At 41.1% G+C, this 21,995-nt stretch overlaps 1 protein-coding gene, 1 long non-coding RNA gene and 1 other non-coding gene across 9 annotated transcripts in view; 2 read left to right on the top strand and 1 right to left on the bottom strand.

Moving 5' to 3' along the window:
* LOC136792252 (uncharacterized) overlaps positions 1-21,995 on the bottom strand; it is a 39,916-nt gene that overhangs the window by 5,660 nt on the left and 12,261 nt on the right. The window lies entirely within an intron of this gene.
* On the top strand, positions 619-16,193 carry LOC131767403 (protein kintoun-like). 7 transcript variants are annotated; one of them, XM_067010596.1, is made up of 7 exons: positions 658-724; positions 11,240-11,456; positions 11,984-12,257; positions 13,644-13,904; positions 14,056-14,118; positions 15,213-15,263; positions 15,943-16,192. In XM_067010596.1, the coding sequence occupies exons 3-7, from the start codon at positions 12,188-12,190 to the stop codon at positions 15,945-15,947; spliced, it is 450 nt and encodes a 149-aa protein (XP_066866697.1). In that variant the 5' UTR covers positions 658-724; positions 11,240-11,456; positions 11,984-12,187; the 3' UTR covers positions 15,948-16,192. The 7 variants fall into 7 exon arrangements, with proteins under 7 accessions (XP_058938667.2, XP_066866697.1, XP_066866701.1 ...); XM_067010600.1 differs by having other exon boundaries at positions 12,021-12,257; positions 15,943-16,174; XM_067010602.1 differs by lacking the exon at positions 14,056-14,118 and having other exon boundaries at positions 15,943-16,174.
* LOC131767551 (U6 spliceosomal RNA) lies at positions 21,389-21,495 on the top strand. Its single transcript, XR_009338755.1, has one exon. It is a non-coding gene; the product is annotated as a U6 spliceosomal RNA (small nuclear RNA).

Below are 21,995 nucleotides of genomic sequence, written 5' to 3'. Positions count from 1 at the left end.
AGGCTATACATCAAAGAAGGAAATCCTTGCCTCATTTAAGACTAGACTTATAATAAGAAAGCCTTTCACTAAATTAATAGCAAAGTGAAGCAAGATAGAATTGGAGATTTTTGTCGTAGCCTGATTTGGTACAAAGAAATGGAAACACAAGGAACCAAACCTGTGTGTTCATGACTCACTTAAAGCAAAATTTCTTTCACTTCCTAGAGTCCTGCCAACATCTAAAATGTCTCCTTAGACATCTTTTCCCTCCGTCCCTCGCATCTCTATGAAGCAGCTAATAGGAGCTATGCAATGTGCTAGGATGCAGATTAGTTTGGGATACTTGGGGCATTCTGACAGTATATCCCACCTCACACTACACTATCAAGGCTTTAAACAAGACAGAGGTTTATTTCTCTGGCCTGGTAAGATGGCTGTGTTCTGCAACTTTGAGAAGAACGCAGGATCCTTCCTTTATATCTTCTCTGCCATCCCTGCGATGTTGCCCTCCTCCAGATGGTTCAAGATGAACCATCACTACACCCACATCCCATACAGCAGAAGGGAGAAAAGTAGAAGTGAAGGATATGCCTTTCCCTTTAAGAACGAAACCTAGAGGTTTCAAATACTACTTCTGCTTATATCCTCCAGGAAGTGCAGTCTGCATGTTGGGCTGTCATATGCCCGGTTAAGCATCAGGGATTTTATTACTCTGCGAGAGAAGGAAGAATGCGTATCAGGGGTAAGAAGCAATCTCTGTCTGGGGTGCAAACACGAACAGTTCTTGGTCCTTTCCTAAAAGCTGCTTACTTTAACGGGAGAAAACCAAAGTAAAAATAGGTAATTACACATATTTTTTGCAACTCCGTGCCATCATTTACCCCAACGCTTTTACAGTCTAACACTTTCATTCCCTTACTTTCTTTTCTCTCCTTTCCCTCTGCCTATGCTCTTGTCAACTGTTAAAAAAACAAAATTCAACCGAGTGAATTTCAAAGATCTTATTGGCTTTATTCAACGATTCATGAATCAGGCAGCATCCAATCTAGCAGATAGAAAAGAGCTCCGAGGACCTGTACAAAATGAAAGGCTTCTTATAGGCCGAAGGAAGCAGGAACAAAAGAGTTATACTGGGCAAAAAAGCAGATTGGTCATGGCAAGGCTGCTTTCCTTCAGGAGACGGCAAAGGACTTAAAGGCACATTTCTTAACTAGTGCTGATCGGGAGAATCCTGACTGACTGGTTTAAGATTCCATTTCTAGGAGAGCTGAAACTAATTAAGTCTCAGTCTGGTGACGTGGGGATTAGCATAAACGACTTCTTTCGGGGGCTTGTTGTTTTGTTTTTTAACACTCTTTACCTAAACCCCCAAATAACTGCTCCCCCCGCAAAAGAAACCCCACCTCACTTTCTCTTGATCTTTTTGCTCCTCTGCTTACTTCCTTTATTTTCTTTATTCTTTTTTTTTTAATTTAAGGCAATCTTATCTATTTATTTTTATTTTCATTTTTATAATAACTTTTTTTAAAACACCTTTATTCTTGACCTGTCTTGGCTGTATCTGATGCTGTTTACTATCTCCTTGAAATACTCTCCTTCCTGGTCTTCTGTGTCAGTGTAACACTCTGGTTTTCTGCTTCTCTGTCTCCTTTGCTGGCTTTTCCTCCATTGTCCTAAATAAAAGAACTTCCTAGACCAAGCTCCTTCCTAGTCCTTTCTTTCCCCATCTGTCTTGGAATCCTATCTACTGTTTGGTCAGTCATCACTTCAGAGCAAATGAGTAACACATCTCTATGCATAAAGCAAAATCACCATCATAAACCAGAATCTCATGGACTTCAGCCTCATGTCTTCTGCTGCTTATGGGATATTTCCATCAAGATTCTCTGAAAGCAACACAATTTCCACTAGCCAAACTCATCTCGCTCCCACCTGAAAATCCTCTCTTCACCAACCTCCTCTCCTCCTAACACCATTCAGAAACTGGGTCCTGGTTTGACCCCCTGTGTATGTCACTGGAATAATTCACCCTTTACAACTTGGGAGTCGTCTTTTCCCCTCCCTGGACCCTCACTTCTCACGTCGTCCATGTAAACATAACTTGCCGATCATATAGTATTCTTGCTACTCAATGTCTTGCCTGTGCTATTGTGACGCCCCTCTTCTCATCTTTCCTTTACATGTTCTTTCACTGCCTGTCTTCATATAATATGAGTTGCATCAGCTTAATCTACTAAAAAGCCTTCAGTAACAGGCTGTTATCTATCAGTGAGTCAAATCTCTTTGGTCTACTATTCCAAGGTAGGAATTCCATTCCATGGTCTCAAATTCCTATGTTTTCTGCAACATCCCTTTACGACAAATTAGACTAACTGCTGCTACCTGAATGGGGGTCCTCTACTCTCTTATCTCCGCCACTATGTGTATTTACTTGGATTATTACTTCTTCCTGATAACCCTTCCTGTTTTACCCATCATTTCCCCTGATGAGATCTTATCCATCTTTTAAGATCCAGTTAAAATGTAACATCCTCTATGAAGGCTTTCTGAACTATTAGCCATGAATACCTTCAGAGTCAGGGACGGTCTTTATGTCACTAGTGTCCAGCATAGTTCTTGACTCACTGAGTTGCTCAACAAGTGTTGACTTAATGAGCCATCATTAGTTGAGTGTAATCTCTGTCTCCTCTGGCTCACCACAATACCCTGTACTTCTCTTAGAGCTCTTGTCATATTACATCTTTTACTTCATTTATTTGTATCCATAGCTTTGAGCCCTTGGGATAGTAAAAAATTTTGCAAAGAAGAGATGATTCATCAGTACTAATTAAAGGAATGAACTCTAGGAGGCATTAAAGTAGGGAGGGTGCTGGGTTGTTAATCAGAAAATTTGCTCAAATGGTTAAAACTGGAGCTAAGGAGAAAACGGAACCCTCCTACACTGTTGGTGGGAATGTAAATTGATGTAGCCACTATGGAAAATAGCATGGAGGTTTCTCAAAAAACTGAAAATAGAACTACCATAAGATACAGCAATTCTACTGCTGGGTATATATCCGAAAGAAACAAAAACACTAATTCGAAAAGATACATGCACTCCAATGTTCATAGCAGCATTATTTATAATTGCCAAGATATAGAAGCAACAGATAAATGGATAAAGAAGTTGTGGTATATGTATATGAAGTGGAATACTACTCAGCCACATAAAAGAATGAAATTTTGCCATTTGCAGTAACATGGATGGACTTGGAGGGCATTATGCTAAGTGAAATAAATCAGACAGAGAAAGACATATACTGTATGATGTCACTTAGATGTGGCATCTAAAAAATACAATAAACTAGTGAATATAACAGAAAAGAAGTAGACTCAAAGATGTAGAGAACAAACTAGTGGTTACCAGTGGGGAGAGGGAAGAGGAGAGGGACAATACAGGGGTAGAGGGGGGTAAAAGGGTTATTATGGGATTATATGAAATCATGTGTGTGAAACTTTTGAAAATTGTAAAGCACTACAGAATTGAAAGGATCTTTCACTCTATTTAAAAAAAAACAAAAAACTAAGCAGTGCCTGGAATAAAGTAAGAATCAAATACATGTTAAATGTGTGAATCCAAGAATAAAATTTAGACTATCTCATAAAGTGAATGGACTATAATCCTCCTTGAGTACTGAACAGCAAGAATAATGCATAAATATTTTTTTTCAAGAAATATACAGAAGAAAATGTTAATCATGCGTTCACGGTTAGGAAGCAGAGGTATTTTTCCTTTTCAATTTTATACTTTTAAGCATTGTTTGAAATTTTTATCATGTACTGTGTTCATTTTTGTTTGAATAAATATTTTTTTATTTTTTCTTCTAATTTTATTGAGATATAATTGACATATAGCACTGTATAAGTTTAAGGTGTACAGCACAATGATCTGACTTCACTTATGATTACCACAATAAGTTTAGTGAACATCCGTCACCTTATATAGATACAAAATTAAAGAAATTAGAAAGGAGATAATTCTTCCTCATGATGAGAACTCTTAGGATTTACTCTCTACACAATTTTCGCATATAACATACAGCAGTGTTAATTATATTTATCATGCACATTACATCCCTCATAGTTTTTGTTTGTTTGTTTGTTTTTTTACAGGAGGTCCTTGCTGGTTATCTATTTTAAATATAGCAGTGTGTACATGTCAATCCCAAACTCCCAATCTATCCCCCTCCTCCCTCCCCCGGGTAACCATAAGTTCATTGAATAAATACGTTAATTACAAAAATAAAAAATTTTTAAAGGACTTAAAAAAAACGGGTGCTGAGAATTAATTTTTTTGAAATTATATTCTATAACCTTTCCACCCCCCGCTAGGCTGTGTGATTCTTGGAGACAAGGTCCTTTAAACTCTGTGCGCCCGGGACATTTTCTGGCACTTAATAGTCACTCAATTAAATGTTGGTTTAACAGAATTGTCTGGGCAATGGTAGGGATGGTGGAGTGGTGGTGGTGTGATTCTCTAAGGGAGGAGTGGGGGATAGGTTAGGTGGCCAACGGGACCGTAGCCCTGTTGGGAGGAGCCATCAGTTCAGACTCTTCCCGACAGAGCAGTGAGCCTCATGTTCTTAAGAGAGAGTCTCTTAATGTGCTTTTCAAAGGGAAAGGGTAGGAGGCAATACTCCTTGGAGGAAATTCCAGGGATCAAAAGAGAAAAGAAAATTTGTATATAGAAGATAAGGTGACTTTGTTTCAGATTGCCTTCAGCATTTATCAAATCTAATAACGGGCGCTTTCATTCTTTATCCACCCTTCACCCTTCATTCCGCTTTACCTAAATGCGTGCTGGGGTGGTTAAGAGGAGGCTCATTTGTAAGGAAAAGAGCGGTGAATAAAATTCCATGGTGCATTTCTATTAAATCTCTTGGAGAGGTCAGCAAAAGACACTCAAACCTTTTCCTGCTTTTTCCCTATGTAACTCAAAATGTGATTGGGAAAACTGAAGTTCTTTCATTTACCTTCTCCAGCCTCTCACAGGGGTACCTACCTCAATCTGGTGTCAGAAAAGCAGCAGCTATGTATTTATTTAAAAAACATTTTAAAAAAATTATATTGGCGCATGGTTGTATAACAATGTTGTGTTAGTTTTAGGTGTACAGCAGAGTGATTCAGTTACACATATACATGTATCTACTAGGAAGCATCATCTATTTAGAACTGGGTCAGTGAGGAGCCTGGATGAAATCCCCTGGTTCAAATCTTACATGGATGGGATTCTGCTAAGCTTCAATGTCTGTGAAAATGTCTGAGCTCATTTGGTCCAACAATAATGGGCAAAGCGCCTAGCTAGGTACTATTAGGGAACATGTCATAAAGTTGTATAAGTCTGTTCGCTGCTGTCCGAACCTTTCAATATAGCTGGGGCAGAGACGTAAGGAAGGAATTAATCCTGAACTAACAGAGTAACGAGTAATTACCCTTGACACTTAGATGATGAGTAGAGATAAGCTTGGATAGAGAAAAGATGGAAACTGACTCTGAGCCACACTGCTTGGATTGAGTACTGCTTCAACCTCTTACTAGCTCTGTGACTTTGGGCAAGTTACTTAAATTCTTTGAGCCACAGTTTCCTCATCTGTAAACTGGATGCAGTAATAATAATTTAGGATTGTTATGAGGATTAAAATGATATTTGTAGGGCTTCCCTGGTGGCGCAGTGGTTGAGAATCCGCCTGCCGATGCAGGGGACACGGGTTCGTGCCCCGGTCCAGGAAGATCCCACATGCCGTGGAGCGGCTGGGCCCGTGAGCCATGGCCGCTGGGCCTGCGTGTCCGGAGCCTGTGCTCCGCAACGGGAGATGCCGCAACAGTCAGAGGCTTGCATACCGCAAATAAATAAATAAATAAATAAATAGAATAAAATGATATTTGTAAAGTACCTAGAATTTGGAAAATAGTTTGAATTGTGTCTGGTACACGATCATTGTCATCTAGCCATTATTAACTTATTATTAACTTATAACTATTTTTAGAAATTTTAATTGCAGTAAAAAACTAATAACATACAATTTGTCACTTAACTGCTTTTAAGTGTACAGTTCAATAGTGTTAAGTATATTCACATTATTGTGCAACAGATCTCTAGAAGTTTTTCATGTTGCAAAACTGAAACCCTATATCCATTGGACAACAATTCCCATTTCTCCCTATTCCCAGCCCCTGTCAACTACCATTTTACTTTGTTTCTCTGAGTTTGGCTACTTTAGATACCTCATGTAAGTGAAATCATACGGTATTGGCCTTTCTGTCACTGGCTTATTTCATTTTGCATAATATCGTCAAGGTTCATCCATACGACCTCGCTTGTTCATCCATGTGACCTTGTTCATAGCATGCGACAGGATCTCCTTCCTTTTCTAAGGCTGAATAATATTCTGGTGTATTTGTAAACCACATTTTCTTTATCCATGCGTCTATTGCTGGACGTCTGCCTCAACCTCTTACCTACTGTGAATAACTGCTATGAACGTGGGTATGCAAACGTCTCTTTGAGATCCTGCTTTGAATTCTTTTGGATATACACCCAGAAATGGGATTGCTGGTTCATAAGGCAATTCTATTTTTAATATTTTGAGGACCTGCCACACTGTTTCCATTACGGCTCCACCCTTTTACATTCCCACGACAGTGCATAAGAGTTCCAATTTCTCCACATCCTTGTCAACACTCATTATTTTGTTTGTATTTCTGATAATCCTAATGTGTTTGAGGTGAAATCTCATTGTTATAACTATTTTATTTCTTATCAATTAACTATGGACCCCCCCCACCCCATGAATTAAAAGGGTCCAATCTTGAGACAAAATATTTAACAGATAAAGACACTGTAGTCAGTCTCAGAATTTCCCATAAGGATGTGTACTAGCACCAGAGAAAACATGGGCCCTAAAACTTTATTCTAACCCAGTGAGATCCATTAGTGCTACACCACAGTGTGTTTTCTTACTTGTTCACTCACCACCAGGCAAGACTCTCAGATGAATCTCAGGACTTAGCCTTCTCCTCATCCTCCTCTTCTGTCTCCTTTTATTATTATTATTATTTGCATTACGCAGGCCTCTCACCGCTGTGGCCTCTCCCGTTGCGGAGCACAGGCTCCGGACGCGCAGGCTCAGCGGCCACGGCTCACGGGCCCAGCCGCTCCGCGGCACGTGGGATCTTCCCGGACCGGGGCACGAACCCGCGTCCCCTGCACCGGCAGGCGGACTCTCAACCGCTGCGCCACCGGGGAAGCCCTCCTTTTATTTTTCGCATAGGCGTTTTGACTCTGGGAATTCATGTCCTAGAGGAATTAAAGCCAACTCTTGGTCGCATACACATAATTGACGGTGGGGATGACTTGCCCATCCCCGCCAATCCAATCAGCCGCCAGGTCCCTTTCATTTCACCTTCGTGACGCCTGTAGTATCTGCGTCCTTCCTTTCATGCCTATAGCGCCACCGCTCTGCTCAATCTGAAGTAGCTCCTGCTTGTGCCCTGTCATAGCCGACCTACTTCCTGGTGCAGGTCTGGCCAGTCTTCCGAAAGCACGACTCTACCAGAACTTCTGCTGGCAGAATGATGACTCCTCTCTTCGGCGCTTGAAGCGTTCCTTGGTCTGGTCCCAAACGCCATTTCAGACTGTTTTTCACAAGCTTCTTTCCTTCTACCCCCCTTTCCTCTCACACTCTCCCTATGTTCTCCAGTCAGGAACCTCTCTTGAATGAGAATAGTCACTCTTACAGTTTTAATTATTCTTCAAGGTCCATTTCAAGTTATAATAATGATAGCTGCCAATACTCGATCATTTATTATATGCTAGTTACAAGTTTACATGGATGAGTTCGTTTAATTTTCATAATGACCCTGCGAAATGATTACTATCATCACCTGCATTCTGAAGGATGAGGTAACTTGGGCAAAGCCCAAGTGCTCACAAAGGCCTGGATTCATAGTGCAGAACTCAAGTGTTTAGCCACTGTTTTACTGCTGAAATGATGGATTTGATGATGCCTTCCCACCTACCCCATGTTACGGTTCAATACAGATGAATAATCATTTATTTGGCAATCGCTATGTAACCATCACAGACTCTGCAGGAGTGGGTAATGCAATGTTGGTTAAGACGGTTCCAGCCTTCAGTGGTTTAGGATCTAGCAATTAACATAGTTTTCCTCTATGTTCCCAAACTGATTATAGTTCACATGACAGGACATCTTGAACATTACTCTTCATGCACATTACTTCTTTTGCCTAGAGTCCCTCCGTTTACCTTCTTGCTCTCTATAAACCCAGAAATATGTTTATTAAATTCAGGTGAATCTTACTCTAACTGTCCCATCTTCCCCATGAAACTTTCCAGGGGGATGTTCCTTTATGTTCCCACCCTAAAATAATATTATCAACTCTTTGGAGACCTGGGCCTTTTTCATCTTCGGCACCTAATAATAATAATAGCTAATTTTTATTATGGTTTTCCTTATGCAAGGCATTTGACACGAACGCATTAATTTAACCCTTACAGCAATCCGACAAAGTAAAAACTAGTTTTATGTCCATTCTGTAAAAAAAATACTGAGGTACTATGAGTTAAGTAACTTGCCCATGGTTGCTTAATTATTACTGGCAGAGCCAGGATATGCTGGATATAGTCCAGGATGCTGGAGCCCAGAGTCTGCAATTTTGACCTCTTGTCTAGTGCCTCTTCTGCTTTAGTCATTGCATTTTTCAGTCACTCTGTAAACATTTGTTAAGTAAATAACTTTTTTGTATCTCTGGCACTGGATTAGAGTTCTTAGTATCCTGTTTTAAACTGCCTTTGTAATATAAATATAAAAATAAATAAACTTACTCCATGGTTATAACTTTTAAGAAGGAATCAATTTTGAGATTTCTTTTGAATTGCTCAAGATACTTAGTGTAATTGCTAGGTCTCTGACCAGATGCTGGAAAAATGCTTGACTAGTCCCTAAAATACTAGGTTAGCGGTTATCAGTATCTAATCTGCAAGGTCAGGTGGCCATTCTGGGCGCCCTGTTCCTCAAGGGAGAAACTTGTCTCGCTCTCTGGAAATTTCCCCCTAAGGGAAGCATGACTGTTGGGGTTTGGAATGGAGAATGGAAGAAGCACTTGCCCTGGGTCAAATCCCTGGCTCCGTGCTCCCAGGTGCTTCAGGGCTTCTGTCTGTTGAGAGCAGGAATTAGGAAGGGACAGGGACACATCTGCAGGATGTCACTACTCCCAGCTCAACCCACTTGCCGGAAACGGATCTCACTCTAGAGAAAGTAGATGCAAAGGCTTTTGAATTTCTTTAATGCTTTCAGGAAACTTTCCACACTTTCTGCCAGACTTACCTTTTAGCACTTAATTTGGCATTTAATGCACAAATCAATTTAATATAATCATATTTTCCAGGAAGGAAAGGTGATAGGAAGGAAGGATGGTGATAGTTTTTTTTCCTTCTCTAATTAGATCAAATCTGTGATAATCTGTTTCAATTATAGTGTTTCCTTTTCAAAAGACCATAGACGAATGCGATCAGAGACTAAGGACCAGGAGTCATCTATCATTAATTCATCAATAAATATTTTTATCATCTCTGATGTGACAGACACTTTGCTAGGTTTTGGAGAAATTTGAGGGAATAAGACAGGAAAAAACGTGCACTTTTTTTAGAATGGTGAAGAAATTTGAAAGTGATAGCCACTTTTAACATCTGAAGAGAGGAAAAAGGACCTAATTTTATACGTATGGCTCCCCAGAACAAAACTGGGGCAAATAGGTTGAAATTACAGGAAGACAATATTTTCCCTATTGGAAGGAATAATTGTCCAAAGATGAACTATTCTCCTCAATGTAGTGAGTTCCCCATTACCAGGGATGTTATTTAAGGAAAAATTACTCGTATGTTTTAAAAAAAGACATTGGATATCTGATTGAGCTGGGTACAATTTAATATACCTTCAAGCCTTGACATTACATAATTCTATAAAATTTGATAGCCATGGAAAAAGTTAAGAAAGCCAAAATATTTTAATACTGTAAAACAGAACTACAATCCCTTATTAATAAAAAAAGACCTTATAAGTATAACTTGACAATTTTATTGGATCTCACCTCAGCAGAGACCTCTCTGGGACCCACTGTGTTAATGACCTAACTATACTCAAGTGATGAGAAATAATAACACATCTTCATGAAGGGAGACCAAATTGCTCCCATGTTTCAATATAGTAGTCACCAAGAAGCTGTTCGTCCACTGACTCTGGGGGAAACTGAGGCACACAAAAATGGTACCATTATCTTTGGAAGAACATCTAAAGCAGTGTCTCTATTTTTAGGTAGTTGAGTTGTGAAACAAACCTTCTAGAGGAAGTTGGTCATTTCTGTCCCTTCAGTACTAAGGTCTAAGTCCAGTGCTCCTCAAAGAGATCAGAGATTCTACTTTGCACATAGGGAAGTCGATTCTTCCAGTTTTCTAGGGTAGGAAATATTCTCATATTGTGGCTGATGCAGATAAAATCTCCCCTTCCTCCACTGGCTGGCGACCTGCTGCATTACTGTCTGATTTGAGTTCATTGTTTGCTGGTGTTACTTGCCTGTAAGTTTTTCGTGAGCTTCTTACTTCCCAAGCTATTGTATTTGGTTACACTTCATTGCACAGGCCTTGCCAAGGAAATTTAGTTTCCACAAGAACAAAATGTGTGTGTGTGTGTGTGTGTGTGTGTGTGTGTGTGTTCCCTCTGCCTTTAAGGAGAAGTCTGTAAAGTTGCCACACTTCCCAGGACAAAACCATGAGCTCAGGGAGATAACGGGGCTGGGGGCACAAACGGTAGAGCTGGTTGAGAGCAGAGGCCCCAGCATCAGAGTGCCCGCAGCTTTGCTTCCTGATTCTATAACATTTACTGTGTGACCTTTCGTAAGTTCCTTAACCTCTTTGTGCACGGTTACTTAATCTGGAAAAGGCGAATAAGAAGATTGCCTGAGGTTTGGTGTTAGGCTAAAGTAACACATGCCTATGGCAACAGTTAAGCACCCGATAAATATTAGCTGTTATTATTACTATTACTGAGAGGTTTCCCTCGGTGGTATTGTGAGCCCTGTGGTTTCTGAGGAGCAGGAATCAGCTGTGACCTTTTAAGTAAAGAAAACTGAAACCAAAAGGCCCCATGGGGTTTGACCCTGCGATGGGAGTTGTGCGTAAGTGTAAAGGCCTCCTCTCCAGGTAACGGCGGTGACTTCACTGCGCTCTGAGGCCTGCTTAGGTGAGCCAGCCCCACAACCCTGGGTCTTCTCGGCCTGCTTCGCGTCTACGGGGAGGGCTGGCCAGTGCTCAGCCAAGGGCGCATCGCAGCCTCGTACCGCCCCCTAGCGGACTGGGAAGGTCATTCGCAGGAGCCACGCCCTCACAGCCAAGAGGTCCCGCGTGTTCGCGGCATCACGTGAGTATCTTGGGGTGAATCTGAGTCACTGAGTCTCTCAACCTCTAGGCTCCTCACCAGAAAAATGAGGACAATAACGATTCCCGCATAGGACCGTGGTGAGAATCCAATGAGATAATGGCACATGTGAAATCTTACAATTTTAGATATTTCTGTTATTATAATAGTTGCACTAGTTATTATCATTCTGATCGACGATTCTCTTCCAGGGACCCGCTAGAGTTCGAAGACTGTTCGCATTAGGGCTCTCCCTCAGCGTCAAACGTGGCCAGCAGACCCCACTACTGTTCTTAGTCCCGCTCCCTGACACACAGTGGCATTTCGGGGGCTCAGTAAAGCGTTCTTTGGCTCCAGCCTAGAGGACAAACTTGCAGCCTTGGGTCAGGCGGGGAGTGTTGCGATCTGGTGGAACCAGTAGCCCTGCCCCTAGTGGTAATGGGGCAAAGGACCCTAACGTCGCCAAGGACCTCACTGAAGGTTTCCTCCGAACTCTTCCTTACTTCCTCTCCCTCCCGCCCATCCCCCAGCCCCTCGCCCCACTCGCCTTCCCCTCCTTTGCTTCAGGGCCGTCTCATCGCTTGTGGGCGAGGCTGTTTTCCTCCCAACCCCCTGGGAATGCCTCCTCTGGGACCTGGGACTGAGGCTGTAATAAATGCGCAGCAGAGCTGCGGTCCAGCACCCCGAGGCCTCCCCACCTCCGCTAGCCTCCTGCGCTCCCCGCCATCGGCGTCATGCTCGAGAAGGCCCTGCTCCTCTCCGCCTGCTTCGCCCTGGCGGTGCCTTACCCCGCAAGGCTTCAGGGTGAGTGCACGTTGGGAGGTCTTCTGGAGAAGAGGTCTCAAGTCCATTCACCGCGTGTGTGTGTGTGGGGGGGGGCGGGCAGGCACACAGAGGGACGGAGACTGAGAGGCCTTGTAAAGTGAGGTGGGGACAGGCGGTTGAGCTCTGAGGCCCTCCCTGGGCAAGTTGAGTGGCTTGGCTAAGATTAAGGTTGTGTTTTGCATCCACCTCATACAGGTAGTCAGGCTGGGTCACATGGAATTAGGGTTGGTGATGAGAGAGAGGGCTCTTGAGGTTTCCCTGTGGTTCCCTTAACTATCAGGTGCTAAAGAGGCTTTACTCTGTTTGATTCAGGTTAAAAAGTCCTTGGGTGTTCTCTCCCTTTACTGGAGAGTAAGATTCGAAGTGCTTTAGCCGCCGGCTGGGTTACATGCTGTGGGAATCAGTGGGTCTGGGGCAGAAACTTGTGAGTCATATTGAGAGAGGAAGGAATCTGTGTCTCCTGAACCAGAAGAAGGCTGCTTTCCCCCCAAGGCTCCTTCTCTTCTAGTCCTTCCTGAACTCAGATCAGTTTCTCAAGAGGAGGGGTGTTCATTCACTTGCATTAAAATGGTGACTTTACCCTCCACTTCCTCCCAGTTCTCCCTCTGGTAGCTCTCAGTGTATCTGCTGCTGGGTTTGGGTTCTTTACTGCGTATGAATGAATGATAACGCAAATGACTAAATTAGAGAGCTAATGATTTTGACCTCACTGGTAGGGTGCCCACAACCTGCTGGACTAGGCAGACATGAGGACTGTAGGTCTTCCACTGCAGCCCAAGCAGACCCAGGTTGTAGGCTCATCAGGCCTTCATGGTTATGATGCTTTTATGGTTCACAAGACCCGAAGTGTCTGGACTGTGCATTCTCTGGGACAGACTGGAAATTGAAGAGCTAGATGTAGCCCATTGAATGCAAATGCTAGGGGTCCCCATTTTAGAGTCCCTTTCATTCTTGCTTATGCACCTTGGAAATAGCTGTTTTCCTTGCTCCTTTCCCCCACTTCTCTTTTTAGTTTTCAGGAAACTGAAAGAATTATATAGGGGAGTTTTTGAAATTTTATTCCATTGCAGTCTGACTGACACATTTAGAGGCACAACATCAAATGCTCCTTCCTAAACCGACCCCTCAAAGGAGGGCGGAGTAGGGGACAGAGAGCATAGTCCTAGGTGGCAGTTAGTCTTCTGGACATTCTAGCACTTGGTAGAAGAGGAACTTGTGGGGAGACCAGTATGATTCAATATACCCTTTTCTGTTCCATGTTTTCCCTGGAAAAAGATCTAGCTGGGAATGGAAGGGTGTGGAGGTGGTGGAAACACTCTCACAAGAAAGTACTTGAGCTGTTTTTTTTCTTTTTGGTTCCTCTAGAATTCATCACTGACCCAGAGTCGACCACTGGCCTAGAGTCGACCACTGACCCAGAGTCGACCACTGGCCTAGAGTCGACCACTGACCCAGAGTTGACCACTGGCCTAGAGTCGACCACTGACCCAGAGTTGACCACTGACCCAGAGTTGACCACTGACCCAGAGTCGACCACTGGCCTGTCAGACTTGACCACGCACCATGACTTCACTGAAGATGCAGAAACAACAACTGACGTGTATTTGGAGAACACACAGACTTTTGGTAAGTGAGGGTTCTGTCCTCAGAGGAGGCCTGGGCAGCATTTGGTAGGCTCCCTCTTTTACATTTCTGAGGGAAAGCCTGCTTTTGTCCAGTGTCCTTGATTCCCAGCATATGTCTGTGACAATTCCCGTCCTCCATTTTGTTTCCCTAGAATTGCCTACTAATGTGGAATTAAACACCCTCAGCTCTAAGGAAGAAGCCACTGAGGTCACAGGTGAGGATTCCTCTCTTCAGAAATGCAGAAGTTCCTCCCTGCCTCCCTTTCCTTATTTATAGTTCTTTACATAGGAAAGTCCTATGGTAATTTACACATTTGGGGATACTTTTGCTGCTTTGTTCTCTGAGGTGGAGTAAACTTAGCCAAAAGTTCATTGAAACTTGAGGAAAGTTGAAGCATTTCCCAGAACGCCAGGAACTGCAACTGGTTGAACACCAACATAGCTCCAGCCCCAAGGTCTGACCTGATCTGATCTCCGGGACCTGCTTTCTGGGCTTCCCTATTCATGTCTCTGTAAGGTCGACGGATGTGGTGTCAAAAAAGGAGTTAACAATTTCCTTTTCTTTTCCAGTTGATTACAATTCATTTCAAATAAAGAACTTTTGGAGTCAAGGTTACGCTAAGTGTAAATCTTATTTGAATGTAGACTGAATAGGCGATAGAGCGATTTAAAAGCTTCCTGAATTAAGCAGTGTCCCTATCTCTGCCCATCCCCCTCTCAAGCCACCATCATTGTTCAATTTTCTGTCTGCCACTCAGCCAAGAAGTCATAAGATTTCAATGCCTTCTACCCCCGCAAACAAACCCCAGTAGTCTGGGGGAATGCCTGGGATTTTTCCTAAGAAAGACCCTTGGGCCTTACTTACAAAAGCAAATGTCTAAACACTCTGCTTCTTATGTCTATAAATGATAGCTAACATTGATTGAGACCTACTGTACTGCAGCACTGCTTAAAGCGTATAGGGGATTGCAGATAGTAATTGGAGAAATCTAGAAATTGTATTTCAGTGGAGGCTGAAGGGCCTGTTAAAAAAAAGGCTGGATCTCTCAGGGACTTCTAAGTGTGAGTGGAGACCAGCCCTTTAACTAAATCCTTCTCACGAAGTGCACTTGTGTTTCATTTCCACTGGTAGGATTTCAGGCATGGCAGAGTGCCTTCGTAGTTAGAAGAAGGGAGGTTTTTGTGTCAGAGACGCAGTGGAGTCCTACATTTACTAGGGGGCTACTTGAGGCTGTGAGCTGAATGACAGACACACTGTGAGTGATCCTTACTGGAAGTGAATAAAAACCGTTTCTTTACTTAATTATAGAGGAGCCCAGCACCTCCACGGGAAGCAACGAGCCCAACACAGTGTTTTTTGGTAAGTCTCTTCTCTCTTGTCTCTGATATCTTATTAGGGATTTAATACCATTTTCAATGCTGGTTTTAGTCCACTGGGAAAGGATTCCAATTTAAAACTTTCCAGATGCTGAGATCAGCTATAATTCTAATATGGAGGTGAAAAAGACAGCCTCTTTCCTCTCTGAGGTTTACTGTCCAAGTCTAATTGCTTGGATTTTCAGTCACCAAATAGGCATAGGATAAACAAGTTTTCTCCCTTGAGTTTTCCAAGATTTCCTGTCTCACTAGGATGTGGATTCCAGTGCAGTCTATGGAATCTTTTTAAGGGAGAGCCTGAGGAAAAGGCATCAGATTTTCTGATTCATAAAATATATAATTCAGTTAAAAGCTGTAAAGTCTAGGAGCTCTGAATCAGGAGGTCCCGGTTTTAATACTTTGCCTCACTCCTGGCTTTTGGGGAAATTTCTGAAGTAATTTCTTCAGGCATTAAAATGGACACCTGGACAGCGTGCAGGTATCTTGCTTAAGGCTCAGAGAGGAGGCAGAAGAATAAGGAATTTACACCTTAAAGAAATTAAATCATGCGCCCACTGTCACAGTGGGAAATGAGAAAGATGAGCCTGATCTTTTGAGCACTAGGTTTTCTTGTTTCTCTTGGCAACTCATGTTTTCATTTTTGTTTTCGTTTTGCTTTTTAGTTTAGAAAATGAAGCCGATTCTCATTACCTGTGACCATCGCTCTACTAACCACAACTTTCTAAGAAGATTCTGAGCCTCTGAACAAGCCTTCCATTCCATTAGAGGCGCTTGAATAATTGCAAAAGACTAGTGAGACATAGGAGGTACCTACTTGAGGATAAACAGAGTGGCAGGAATTATACAGACAGAAGAGGGGCATCTCTTATCCATGTCCCATTTAATATGGGCTCAATAAACGTTCATTTGTACTAAATTGTGAGAGGGGGTTTTTATTTTATGAGGCAACATATTGCTTAGTTGCCTTGTTTTAGAACCAATAACCATTTTATTCCTCTCTGATAAATACTTTATAATCAGGCGCCAACTCCTTATGATGACAGGAAAGTGTGAAATGAGCCTACGGAAAGTATATTGGTTTTCCTATTCCTAGTATAACAAGTTACCACAAACTTAGTAAATTAAAATAATATAAACCTATTATTTTACAGTTTTGTAGCTCAGAAGTCTGAAAGGCATCTCACTGGATTGAAAACGATGTGTTGGCAGGGCTGAGTTCCTTTCTGAAGGCTTTCTGGAAAAATCCATTTTCTTGCCCACTTTTCTTGGCCGTCTTACATCTTTGAAGCCAGCAAAGGTCGGTTGATTCTGACAGTACATCACAGAGTCACCAACACCGACTCTACTGCCTCCTTCTTCCACATTTGAGGACACATTGAGCTCCACCTGGATAACCTAGGATAATCTCTATTTCAAGGTCAACTGATTAATGACCTTAATTCCCCCTCTACCATGTAATTGAACATATTCACTGGTTCTGGGAATTAATAGGTGAGCATCTTTGGGAAGCCATGCCACAGACAGCAGAGAACATCTTACTCTAGAACTGGTTTGGTTCAGTGGGGGATGGAAACAATCACCCATGTTTTCCTTTACGTTTACACTACATTTTTTGCAAAAGGGAGTGGGTGAGTTTATGTAAAATTAGCTGGTTTCACGTATTTATACTTCACAGTATGTATATGCCACAGTATAAATGCCAAACTAAAATGGCACAAGTTTAGAGTGATGGGCAGACTTGGGAGTGAAGAGATGTAGATTCTACCAGTTGTAGCTCTGCCTCTTGTGAACCCCAGCTTCCTCGGATAAAATGAGTCAGTTATATCAAATCAATTGAAATTTCCTTTTTACTTCTTAATATATTTCAACAAATAATACACTGATTTGGGGATCATTAATGTAAAGAATTATTAATTTATTAGTTTGCCTCAGGGAGAAGTATTCCATGTCATCAGTGATCTATCACATGGGCTTGTACCGGAGCACATCATATTTGAGTATTCCTTAGCCTGGCTCCATCAAGCCGCTTGTCTCAGGGCTTTTCATCTAAATAGGAAAGTAGTGCCAAGGCCTCCACTGATCTCTTTTAAGGATATAAAACTATTTCTGTTCAGTCAGTGACTATTTTTCCAATTTCTCTTCCCACATTTTCTTTTTAATTTCAAGTGGATTTCAGCATGGAATTTTATGATGGACCATTGGAATGATTTGTGAAATTTAGCTAAGAAAAAGTGTTAGTGGACTCAAAATAGGCACTCATTGGTAACTATCCAGAATGGAAAAAAGTTTTCATTTCAAATTCCAACTGTACAGTTTAAGTGGTTACCTAGAGAATAGAGGTGAGTCGAGCCAAACTGGGGGATTGGTTGAAGGGGGAATTTGTAGCATGTCTGCTTAGTATTTACTGATCCTGGTGTAAGTGGCAGTTGAAGCTATGGGTTTAGAGAGGTCAGTTAGGAAGAGTATATACAGATCTTCCTCAACCTACCATGGGGTTATGCACCCAGTACCCATTGTAAGTTGAAAATATCCTAAGTCGAAAATACATTTAATACATCTAACCTACCGAATGTCATAGCTTAGCCTAGCCTACTTAAACGTGCTCAGAACACTTACATCAGCCACTGTTGGTCAAAATCATCTGATTGGCCAAAGCCAGTTTTATAATAAAGTGTTGAATATCTCACGTAATTTACTGAATGCTGTTCCAAAAGTGAAAAACAGCATGGCTGTATGCATATGGAATGGTTGTAAAGTCGAACCATTTTTTACCCAGGGCTGGAGAGAGCATCATGCTGCAAATGATGAGAAGCCCTACCCAGTTTCTGTCCTCGTAATAATAGCTACCACTGAAGGCCTGGCCTGAGCTGAGACCTCTATATGAGTTCTTTACACTGTGTGCAAGTTCTGTATGCTATTACTAATTGTACAAAATTAATTCATTTGTACCAAAAATTAATTATATAAAATATTAAAAAATATTTAACATAAAATGTTAGGTGAGCTGACTGTGGGTTGTGAAAAAATTCACAGAAGTATTAACAAGGGTAGAAAAGAAAGTTTTTATTCACTCCCCAAGGGAGGAGAGGGGCCAAATGCATAGAGTGGTGTTGGCCCTGAAGGGTGGTGGGTGGGGGTGAGTCTTTTATTGTGCTTTAAAGGGCAAGGTGCAGGAAAGAGGGAGGGGGTTCACATCTGTTTTGGTTCACAGTTGTATTTGGGCTGGCTGTGCTTCTACAGGATGTGGTTTTTCTGAGAATCTTTAACCTTTTGTTTTCAGTAATTTTCTAATCCTTGGATGTCTGAAAGAGACTTGGTGGTGGCCCTTGACAGGCGTTATCCTATTTTTGAACAATGTTAGATGGGTTTACATAAAGTGTGTGCGATTTATAAATAAATACAAATATTGGGCAAATTTTTATACTGGTGTAGGTTATTCTGTTTCTCTAGTCCAGAACCTCCCCAATTTTCAAGCATTTTGTTTACTTTAGCCCATTTACATTTAATGTAATTATTGATATGTTTGGGGCTTACGTGCACCATTTTACTTTTTGTTTTCTGTTTATCTTGTTATTTCTCTATTTTCTATGTTTTGCCTTCCTGTGGGCTACTTGAATATTTTTTTAAATTCCATTTTGGTTTATCTATAGTATTTTGAGGGTATCTCTTTGTACAGCTTTTTTTTTTTTTAGTGGTTGTTGTAGGTGTTACATTATATACACATACATTTTCATAGTCTAAGAGGGTCAGTATTTTACTACTTTGAGTGAACTGTAGAAATCTTGCCTCCCTGTATGTCTTCCTTTACCCTCCTCTGCTTATAATTGTTTTAAATACTTCTCTACACACATTTAGAGTCATATCAGAGAGTATTAGATAATTTTTGCTTTAACTGTCAAACATATTTAGAAAGTTCAAAAGAAAAAGGAAGATGTATTTTATCAGCCCATATTTCCCCCTTTCCATTGTTTTCTTCTTCTTGATGTTCCATAGTTCCTTCTTTCAACATTTTCTTTCTGTTTAGAGAACTTTCTTTAGCCATTCTTTTCAGGTAGATCTGCTGGTGACAAACTCTTATTTTCCTTCATCCAATGTCTTTATTTCCCTTTCATTCCTGAGAGATAAATTTACTATATGAAAATCAGTATTGCCAGTTCTTTTCTTTCAGTACTTAAAAAGTATTGTGCCACTTCTTACTGGCTTTCATGTTTTCTGCAATTTGTATTGTTTTTCCCCTATAGATAAGTTCTTCCTCTTGCTGCTTTCAGGATTTTTTTCTTTGTCTTTATTTTCAAATATTTGACTATGATGTGTCTTGGTGTGGATTTCTTTGGGTTTATCTTGGTTGGAATTTGCTTGCCTTTTTGAATCTTTAGGCTTAAGTCTTCTGCCAAATTTGGGAAGTTTTCAGCGATTATTTCTTTTAGTTTTTTCTCAGGTCTGCCCTATATGTCTTCTTTTTCTGGGATTCAGATGATGTGAATATTAGGCCTTTTGTTATACTCCTGCAGGACGCTGAGAGGTTTTTTGTTTTGTTTGTTTGTTGCTCTGTCTCTTTTCTCTCTGTTGTTCAGTTATTCAGATTGAGTCATTTCTATTGTTCTGTCCTTCAAGTTCACAGATTGTTTTCCTCTGCTGTTGAGCCCTTCCATTAAGTTTTAAAATTTTGGTTATTCTGATTTTCAGTTCTGAAATTTCCTTTTGGTTCTGCTATACATTTTGATTATTTGCTGAGACTTTTTATTTCTTTGCTGAGTTTTATTTCAGTTGTTTTAAGCATGTCTGTAATTGCTCATTGAAGCATTTTTATGACAACTGCTTGAAACTCTTTGTCAGATAATTCTAATATCTCTGGCCTTTTCATCTGGCATCTACTGATTGTCTTTTTCATTAGGGTTGAGATTTTCCTGATTCTTAGTATGATGAATGATTTTCAATTGAAACAGGATATTTTAGGTATTAGAGACTCTGGATCTTATTTAAATCTTCTGTCTTAGCTGGATTTCTGTGATACTACTCCAGCAGATAAAAGGTGGAGGTACTGAATTACTGGCAGGTAGGGGTAGAAGTAAAGATCTCCCCCTCAACTTGTGTTGACTCCCAAGCAGGGGAGGGGTTCCCCACAATTGCCTGGTGAAGGATGGAATTCGGGCTCCTCACAAGGCCTCCACTGATATCACCCTGTCTGGGAGCAGTAGGGGTGTCTTGTTACTGCTTTCCATGTAGTCTCCACTGACACCACCCCAGTATGGAAAGGAGGGAGTGCTTCATTACTGTTGGATGAGGGAGGACGTCCAGACTCCCCATCTGGTCGCCACTAACTCTGTGGGGTGGGGGGAAAATGAGGGTCTTAAACTGCTAAATGGCGATGAAAGTTCCAGTTCCTCCTCAGTCTTCTCTAACTTTACTCTGGCACAGGTTTGGGCATCTTGTTACAGCCGGGCATGTGTGGAAGTCTAGGCTCCCCACTTGGGGCCATAGCTTTTTCTGTGGTGTTTGACTGTAGAAGAGGGATTATTGTCTAAATGTTTTCTGCCATGCTAGGCTGTCTGTTTCCTAGTCCTCTGGCTGGACAGAATAGGTTTTTGTTGTGGACACAGATTGCATTATCACATATATGGTTTGAAAAGCTAACCCTGCCTGTGGACTACAGCTTGGAAAAGAATTGGGAGGAAAAGCAAAAATGGTTACAGGTCACCAAGTAGGGAGGATACTGTAGAGCACAGGTGAATGGAGGTGGTGATAGAGATAGAGACAAGTTGAGAAATATTTAGAAAGGGGACAAAAATTGGTGGTGGATCTTGTATGGAATGACACAGAGCTAAAGCTATAGATTTTGTATTGCATGAGTGGTTGGATGGTGGTCTCTAGAGTTAGGATTATCAGATTAATTTTGTTTTGGAAATACTGTACTGAGTGGTGCCTTTAAAATATTTAAATGAAGATGTCATACAGGTAAAGGTGTGAAGCTCAGTAGAGGTCTTGGCAAGACACAGAACTTTGTATCATGGCACATAGATAATAATTGAAGCTGTGGGCAAGGATGAGTTCTTATTTTTATTTTTTCCAGTTTTATTGAAGTATAATTGATGAATAAAATTGTATATAGTGCTCACTTTGGCAGCACATGTAATAAAATTGGAATGATACAGAGAAGATTAGCATGGACCCTGCACAAGGATGACACATAAATTTATGAAGTGTTCTATATTTTAAAAAATTGTATAGAATTGAAATGTATGGTGTGATGATTTGATATACACATACATTGTGAAATGATTACCACAATCAAGTTAACACATCTGCTGCCTCACACAGTAACTTTTTTTTTTTTTTTTTTAGTATGAACTTTTCTAAGGAGATAGTATATAGTGAGAAAAGAATCTAAAACAAAGTTAGAGGAATTTCATAATTTCATGGCTAAATGGAAACATATGCATCTGCAAAGGACATGCAAGGTTTTAACTCCTAGATGGTGGGAATCATGATTTTTATATTCATCCTAAACTCCTAGTAAAATAGCTGGTGTAAAAGAGGGACTCAATAAATATCTGATAAATGAAAGAAGTAAGGAGTAGAGCAACCAGAGAGTTAAGACTATGAAACAGGTACACACAGTATCATGGAGCCAAAGGAAGAGAGTGTTTTAAGAAGGACAGAATTGTAAATAATGTCCATTGCTTCTGAGAAGCAAGTTAAGATGAAGATTGAAACA

This window comes from Kogia breviceps, chromosome 12 (assembly GCF_026419965.1).
Source record: "Kogia breviceps isolate mKogBre1 chromosome 12, mKogBre1 haplotype 1, whole genome shotgun sequence".
NCBI lineage: Eukaryota > Metazoa > Chordata > Mammalia > Artiodactyla > Physeteridae > Kogia > Kogia breviceps.
This window is presented reverse-complemented; position numbering and strand designations above follow the sequence as displayed.

What these genes read in the sequence shown, in the direction of transcription:
- LOC131767403 (XM_067010596.1), top strand. Translation starts at nt 12,188, where the DNA reads ATGCTCGAGAAGGCCCTGCTCCTCTCCGCCTGCTTCGCCCTGGCGGTG. An exon ending in TTACCCCGCAAGGCTTCAGG is followed by an intron (nt 12,258 to 13,643) that starts GTGAGTGCACGT and finishes TGGTTCCTCTAG; the next exon opens with AATTCATCACTGACCCAGAG. An exon ending in AGAAGCCACTGAGGTCACAG is followed by an intron (nt 14,119 to 15,212) that starts GTGAGGATTCCT and finishes ACTTAATTATAG; the next exon opens with AGGAGCCCAGCACCTCCACG.